We start from the raw sequence: 8,185 nt of genomic DNA, 5'->3' as shown, positions 1-8,185 counted from the left end.
GAGCCCACTTGCTTCCAGCGGTTTTTCCTTATTAGCACATGCACACTAACGATGACTCCACAAAAGTTTTCAACATGGCGGCTATCGGCGGCACTGTCACTCCTGAACATTGTGGTGGATTTTCGTTTGAAAACTGCAAAAGGTAAGCGTAAAAGATAACGACAGTGTTCAGATTGTGACGTTTCATCAATTGAGACCTTCTGATTGCGTTGCAGAAATGCAATATTGGAAAAAATGGGCGCTAAGTTGCCCACAGCGAGGAAAACCGGCACAACCATTTGTGGAGTTGTATTCAAGGTCAGATCTTACTTAAACGCAATCGACAAAGTTCCTTTTTTTTGGCAACGCGTAAGACTATTTCTTAAATTGATGAATACACTTCAGTGTTGAAACTTCGTCTAGTATTCTTGGTTTGCAACCACGTGACAAGGCGCCCATTTTGGGCTTCAATACAATAGAATTTTTTCTTGAACAATTTACATGAAAATGGAGTTTAGTTCTCAGAGGAGAGAAATGCTTTTGTTCTTTACCACCAACATGGCCACTGTGACGTCACGTGCAATCCAGCAATTTGATAAATTTCGTAACTAATTCAAAATCTTTTCACCTTGTGATTTTGTTGTACAGTAGAACCCTGATAACTCGAACTCAGATGACTCGAACTCTTCGCTAACTCAAATGTTAGCTCAGTCCAATTTCCTTTGGACTTCACCCCACTTTTCAGTCATTTTCCTCGGATAACTGGAACTCCCCACTAACTCGAACATGATCGTGATTTTGTTGTACAGTCGAACCCTGATAACTCAAACTTCCCAGCTAACTCGAACTAAGTCCAATTTCCCTGGATTACACCCCACTTTTCAGTCACTTTTACTTGCTTGGTTAACTCGAACTCAGATAACTCGAACTGTATTTTATTTCCCTTTATAGTTCAAGTTATTGGGGTTCTACTGTACTTGTCGTGCACCCCCCCCTCCCCTCCCCCAAATGCAATGGATGAGAATTCCTGAGGGGGCTTTAAAAGTCATTTCTGATGGTTTGGCTGTGTTGGTACCTTTGATGTTTGGAATATTTCTGAGGAGTATGAGAAAAAATGGGCTGTTTTTGAGGGGGAACTGTGTCAGTACTTTTGTTTTTTTTTTTCTTAGGGGTATAGTCAACTTACCTCATTATTTTGTAGAAGGGTGTGGCTATTAAATGGAATGGCCTGGAGTCGTGGTCTTTACCTATGTGGCATTTAAACTATGCCTTATTGAGTTGTATGTCAAGATGAAGTATCTATTAAAATTCTACTGTGGTTCACTTTTACATTGTTGATTTTTTCATAGGATGGCGTTGTTTTAGGAGCTGATACCAGGGCAACAGAGGTAGATGGTAGACCATTTTGGCTTTCTTGATCAAAACATCTCACTTTGTCTGAATTCCTGTGATAAACTGACTTTACTAATTTTAATGTGTTATAGGATACCATTGTTGCCGACAAAAATTGCTCCAAGATACACTACATTGCTCCAAATATCTAGTAAGTATGGAGTATGAACATTATTGTTGACTGAAATGTTGTTTTACTTTATGCATTATTGATCAAGCTTAGTAAGTTAAGGTGGCTGGATATTTGCCAAGTAGTTTTTTTTGTGTGTTTTATGGACCAAGAGGAAGTCATTGTGCAAAAAACAACAAACTCACACACAGAAAAAACAAGGGCCAAATATCCAGCCATTTTGACCAAATAGAGCTGTAGGCTTGGGAAATAAAGGATTTGTCATATGGCCTGAACCAAATATTTCCTTGGGGGATAAAGCCGGGGATCCCTACCCAACTGGGCCTATACAGGTAGCCAGTCAGAAAATAAAGGAGTCATTGCGTCTTGCTTTCTTACAGAGCCAGCTAAAAAAGGTTAACATTCAATACAGAATGTAGATAGAAATTTAAAATGGTTTAGCTTCTAAGGCTACTTCTGCATGCCAAACTCAATAATTATAATAACTTATTGTATTGGCTTCAACATTAGCCTGAGATCAGGCTCTTTTTTCTTTATCTTTTTTAGGGGTAAAGGAAGCAAACAAATATAACTTTTCAAAAACACATTTTGGAAATTTATGAATTAGTTTGACACAGCGTAAGCATGATTTTTGAATCACTGCCATGCCAGAGTTGAGTAGCATGGTAAAGGGTTTTTGAAATTTGTTGCTCTGCCAGACCAAATTCAAAACTTTTGATTTGATTATAATCCAGGAATTAAGTTAGGCATAGCAGAAGCATGACATAAATGTATGAACAGGTCCTAAGTTTTAGCCCGAAAAAAAATTATGGTGAATTAATTAAATAAAATAACCAATCAATATGGCATTTTATTTCAGTTGTTGTGGGGCAGGCACTGCTGCAGATACTGAATATGTCACACAACTCATCTCTTCCCACATAAAACTACACAGCCTATCAACGGGACGTCAGGTAATAAGTGAAGCGGTTAAAGGAGCTGTGTCACGAAAAAAAAAATTCCAACATTTCAACAGTAGTAACCACCACCAAACTGAGTGAAACACAAAAATAACTGCTCAGAACATGGAAAGAAAATGATTATAAGTAACACAGCAAATACAAAAGGAGGAACAGATGGATAAACTTGAAGAAGATTGAAACAGATTGAGTTGTGCTTTTTGAAAACTTGTTAGCCTAACAGTTTTTCAAAGTTCATTTTTGTTTTTGTTATGTTTGATATTATGCTTAGGAGGTATATTTGTTTGACTTGAAGCCATGATTTTGCCGTTTACAATTAATTTCTCAAGTTCTGTTGCGAGGAAGGATCCGCAATTGGCATTGTTAACAAAATGAACTAGACAAACGTGACAAAGCCCCTTTAATAATAATAGGAAGCTTAAGCAACGACGACGATGATGGCGACAAGAGTGGCAGAAAAGCAACAGGTTCATATTAAGCAAAACAACAACTTTGCACGACTACAATTTGAAAGTGCATAATTTCACGTTTTGTCAAGGACGGGAACACAAGATAAGAACTTTATTTTTCTTGTCTTGAACTTTCATACAGTCCTTTAGAATTAAACTCCAAAAAATTTGCTAACAGTTGACGAATTAAACAAGATGGAATAACTGTGATAAAGTTTGAGGCAACGTAAATTCACTTTTTAAGTTTTTTTTTTTTTAGCCATCGCCGTCATTGTTGCTTAAGCTCCCTAATGATAATTTCAGGTGCAGCCTGTAAATTTTGATCAATCTGTTCTTTTAGCATTGTGTTATGGTACCCATAAGCAATCAATTTGCAAGTTTGCATATCTTGTACTGTACTTGTATCTTACATACATTGTATTTTCAGGCTAGAATTGTCACTGCATTACGAATGTTAAAACAGCTGTTATTCAGGTAACAATATTATAAATATCATAGTCTAGAGCTACAATTAGTAGAATTACCTCTTTAGTACCTACAGTGTATATTGCTGGGAGAAATAATGTTTTGGTAATGGATGTGTGTGGCAAAAGGCATCATAAGTAAGGTAGCAAAATTAATGTAAATCAATGTACCATACACTGAAACAAAGAAATTCAAATTTCAAAAAAGGATTCCAAAAAAAGTAAATTCACCCTTATCACCTAAATAGAAATGCTAGTAGTTTTGGGCAACTGGAGAAACGCGCAATATGTTCTCATCTCTAGGTTGCTTGCATGGTACGTATGTAGCCAGCATCCATTTGGACTTCCATTAACAGTAAATGCTTAGAACACAGTCTGATCACATGCATTTGGACCTTCTATCACTCGAATTGTGATAAGGCACATTTTGACCCTCTGTCACTTGAAAATTACACAAAGCACAGCATTTGAGCGAGAGCATTTGGACCTTCAATCTCTCGCACGTGCACTCTCTATCCTTTGGTTATTACATTGTACTAGTATAAAAGATTATAAATATATCTTGATATTTATGAACTGTGCATAGTTGACTTAGCACAATTTCTTTTGTAGATATCAAGGATACATAAGTGCTGCTCTTGTCCTGGGTGGTGTGGACTTGAATGGTCCAACACTACACACCGTCTACCCACATGGTAGTACCGACAGTCTGCCATATGTTACTATGGGTAAGTTGATACAGTCAAACCTCCCATAAGCAACCACTGAAAATGTGAAGATCAGGTGGTCTTCTACTAGACGTGGTTGCTTATAAGATTCTAACAACAATGCGTCTCCTCTAGGAAGAGGTTCTGACATATGTATATGTGTATTTACTTTTGGAAGAGAATTTATTGCATGCAATTTGTTAGTTACAATGATATTTTGTGTACTTAGGTTCCATGTTATCATTGAAAGGTCTTCAGATACTGTGGGGTAGCACGTAAACCAAACAAAGAGATTAGCTCAAGGGTCAAGTGGTCGCTTATCATCATCATCATCATTATTTTTTATCTTTTTTTGTTGTTATTAATTTGTTTTAGGTTCTGGCTCGTTAGCTGCAATGTCAGTGTTTGAATCAAGATATAAACCAGGCATGGAGGTGATTAAAAAATAAGTGGGTCAAATAAAAAATCTCCAATTCCAAACAAAAGTCAGTGAATACTTTGGGCTGGGAGTCTTTTCTGGACTTTTATGTGATGGAAAAACAAAACATTAACAAAACCAGAAACCAAAAGTTTCCACAGTTTCTTAAATTCCTAATGGTATATTAATAATAATAATGGTAATAATAATAATAATAATAATAATAATAATAATAATAATAATAATAATAATAATAATAATGATAACAATAACACTAATAATAATTTTATACAATGCAACATGTTCTAAAAGCTCATGGCACTTTACAATAGTAGAAATACCAAGATTACTATTTTGTGACAGTTTGCACAAAAAATTTTAAAAGGTAATTTTTTTGTTCAAATTCAAATCCTAAATGAAGGTTGAAGATGCTAAAAGGCTGGTACGTGATGCAATTGCTGCAGGAATATTTAATGACTTGGTAAGTGAGTCACTTGTTGTTAACTGAATGATTTCAGCTCTGTCAAACTGAGCCAGCTGCTAGCAATTTAATCATAGAGAGCTTAAGCAAAGATGTATTTGAGCAATGTTCATCGACCGGTTCAGTGAGGTATTTTCCACTTTGTTATACCTTGACGCTACCAAATGTGTATCTCTAAGTGTTGTTATTCTTATAGAGACTATTCGCTGGAAAGAAATTTGACCATAACAACTGCCCAAGAATGCAAAAAGTCCACTTCTGGTTGATGTGGGTTGCTGAAGACATGCTTGCTCAAGCTCCCTAATTTTAGGATAATACAAACCACACAAGTGTAGACCTGTGCTGCGTACTTCTCTTGACTGGTTATCTTGCATACTGCTGTAGAAGTAAACGTTAATCGGACTTGACTGTGATTTATACACCTGACTTGTAGCAAAACCATTTTGCTTTAAAATATGAGCATACAACTCTAGTGGCAGCTGCTCACTATGGAGCGCCCAAAGGAGAGGATTTTTAAAGACTACAAGCAGCCACAGTGACCCTGCCATTTAATACTATAATTCCCTCCTTATGATGTGCATGTATGATTATGATTAAATCCATCTACAGTTTATCTATTCCCAATGGCTCAATTACCGCAGCATTGTGAATATGTCCTCTAAAAATCATTTTTTTGAGTGGAATAGTGGCATCTGCCATCAATGCCTTCTCTACGATTCCCACATCTTGTCAGGCTCCTTTCCTATCTCCTTTGATTTTCCCCTAAGATTTTAGCCGTTTATTTTTCCTTTGTGTTTTAGGGATCTGGAAGTAATGTTGATCTTTGTGTGATCACCAAAGAAGGCACAGAGTATCTCCGGCCATATGACGTGGCTAATGCAAAGGGTATAAGGCAAGGGCGCTACTCTTACAAGAGAGGCACAACAGGTCAGTGGTGGTCATCCCCCTCTCGCTCCTTAGTGTGCTCTAAAGACACAAGAGTAGAAAAAATCCACTTATAACATGTTGAAAAAAAAGTGGCACCTTGGAAAAGGATGGGAAGGAATGGAAAAGGACACTCAAAGGGTTTCATTTGAATGTTCACACCTTTTCATCCACACAATACATATATAAAAAAAAGTTCCCTGTGGAAGAAGTATTTGCATGGTCACTCCATAGGATTTCACGCACAGGATTAGTAAATAAAACCATGTACATGTGTATCATGATGTTGCCTTAAAGGTTCTGTTTGAGGGTTGCTTGCCCCATAAATTTTCTGGCAACTAAGTGCACAAAAAATAGCCAAGTGTTGCAGCCCCTGAAATGAACTTGTTGCAGTACACAACTTATGCAGTTACAAAAAGAAAGCCTGATAATATTGAGGCTTTCCAGGATGCAAACCCTGACCTCTGTTATACTGAGAATTTTATTTTTGGCTTTCTCTTGGCAACTGCATAAATTATTTAACTCTGATCTTTTCTGCACTCCTTCTGCAGTTCAAATATATGAAAATCATATATTCATCATTGAAAAAATTGTAATAATAATAAATTATTAATGTACATGCTTTATATTTGCACAGCTGTCCTCACTAAAGATATCAAACCCTTTGTGGTAGATGTCACCGAGACGAGAGGAGAGGCAATGGAGATGTAAAATTCATTTCTGGTGTTTGTCTCTTGATAGTCTGTACTTGTAAACAGTTCACTATAGAGTGATTAAGTCAACGTAGACAAAAGATCAAGAACTTTTACCTTCCAATGATACCATGTAACTTGCGTGTATGAAAAACAATAAAAGTTTGTTTCAAAGGAGAAATGATTGTTATTACTATCTTAGTAGATCTTACACGTTAAAAACTCACCAAAAAGACCAAGAAATGACCAATGGTTCCTTAGAAGAATACAGTCAAGCCCTCCTTTACAGACACCCACTTGATGTGGACACCTCATTATTACAGACCGTTTGCTTTGCCTCTGGGGAAAGAAAGCCCTTACATTTTTCACTAAATTCAACCTGCTTGATACAGACACTTTCTATGGCCCCCTCAGTTTCTGTATTAACAGTGTTGGACTGTATAGTTGTTATAGTGATTCTTAGATACATAATAGTGCCAAACCATATTGGGCCAAATTTCAGCCCAGAGATTCCCGATCAGCAGTTTTTTATACAGTTGGACCTCCACTCCACTAACGCCAACCTCTCCACAACAGCCATTTTTTTTTGGTGGAGAGTCCATACATTGAATCTTGTTTCAACCTCTCTACAATGGCCACTTTCTTCTGTCCCCAAGGTCGTCGTTGTAGAGAAGTTCAACTGTATGTAGGTAAAGTAAATCGTGTGTGTAGTTGTTTGGAATGAAACTGTATACATCAACAAAAGGAGACACTCTTGTTAACATAAAATCTGCTGAGGATTTATTTACCTTAAATTAAGGTCTGTACACACTGCAAACAAATACATGGTGTGCACCCATATCCACTTAGCCTGTGAAGGAGCTCTCTGGAGCACTCGGACAGCAAGGCAAAAAAGGAGGGAGACCTTGGAGTCATGCCTCAGGAATTTGAATATCTGCATTTTGCCCCACCACCAGTGCACCCCAGAGAGCCTGCTCACAGGCTAATATCCACTCATTGAGGGACAAGGTGCAAAATTTTATTCTAAAATAAGTTTCTCTTAAACATCTCTAACACACTTACATGCTGGACAGAGAATTAATAGATGTTTCAACAATTCAATGTACATGTTGTATTTTAACAGTTTGTTAAAACTACTCTCTCTGACCTTTGTCAGGCCCTACTTGAAAACAAGCTGAAAATATCCTCAAGTTGAGCAATGCAACGGATGCAGACACTTTCAAATGAAAAAAGGATTTCCTCCCATGAAAAGGAAAAGAAAAACCCCATAAGCATTAGTTGGTCACCATGTCGAAGGGTATCCAAACAGAATGATACTGCCTAAGGAATATTGACACTCTAGTATCAGAAGTATCAATCAAGGTGTCCCTTACTAAAGCTTTACTAAAATCTAATTTGCTTCAAATCTCAATGACTGAGCACACTTATAACTGGATTTCTTACTGCCTGCAGCAAAGAGAATTCAAAATGACATTTTATAATTTTTGGCAAATAAAGGATAGCTGATGCCAGAGGTTTTGCCCAACCACCAGGAGCGGACAGCAACAGCAACAAAAAAAGGAGACATCTGAAAGCAAGCTCAAAAAAAAA

At 37.1% G+C, this 8,185-nt stretch overlaps 1 protein-coding gene across 2 annotated transcripts; it reads left to right on the top strand.

Moving 5' to 3' along the window:
- Positions 1-36: 36 nt before the first annotated feature.
- On the top strand, positions 37-6,776 carry LOC140937714 (proteasome subunit beta type-7-like). 2 transcript variants are annotated; one of them, XM_073387279.1, is made up of 11 exons: positions 37-142; positions 216-297; positions 1,329-1,367; positions 1,464-1,522; positions 2,361-2,454; positions 3,337-3,383; positions 3,986-4,101; positions 4,456-4,514; positions 4,920-4,979; positions 5,780-5,906; positions 6,541-6,776. In XM_073387279.1, exons 1-11 carry the CDS (start codon positions 39-41, stop codon positions 6,612-6,614), a joined length of 861 nt encoding a protein of 286 aa, XP_073243380.1. In that variant the 5' UTR covers positions 37-38; the 3' UTR covers positions 6,615-6,776. The 2 variants fall into 2 exon arrangements, with proteins under 2 accessions (XP_073243380.1, XP_073243381.1); XM_073387280.1 differs by lacking the exon at positions 1,329-1,367.
- The last annotated feature ends 1,409 nt before the right edge of the window (positions 6,777-8,185 follow it).

Source organism: Porites lutea, chromosome 5, assembly GCF_958299795.1.
Source record: "Porites lutea chromosome 5, jaPorLute2.1, whole genome shotgun sequence".
NCBI classification, from domain to species: domain Eukaryota; kingdom Metazoa; phylum Cnidaria; class Anthozoa; order Scleractinia; family Poritidae; genus Porites; species Porites lutea.
The sequence above is the reverse complement of the archived record's forward strand: the minus strand, read 5'-3'. Positions and strand labels throughout refer to the sequence as shown.

Bases quoted from the DNA above. Each gene is read 5' to 3' on its own strand.
- LOC140937714 (XM_073387279.1), top strand. From the start codon at position 39: ATGCACACTAACGATGACTCCACAAAAGTTTTCAACATGGCGGCTATC. The intron at 143-215 runs GTAAGCGTAAAA...ATTGCGTTGCAG, and splicing joins TCGTTTGAAAACTGCAAAAG to AAATGCAATATTGGAAAAAA. The intron at 4,102-4,455 runs GTAAGTTGATAC...AATTTGTTTTAG, and splicing joins TCTGCCATATGTTACTATGG to GTTCTGGCTCGTTAGCTGCA.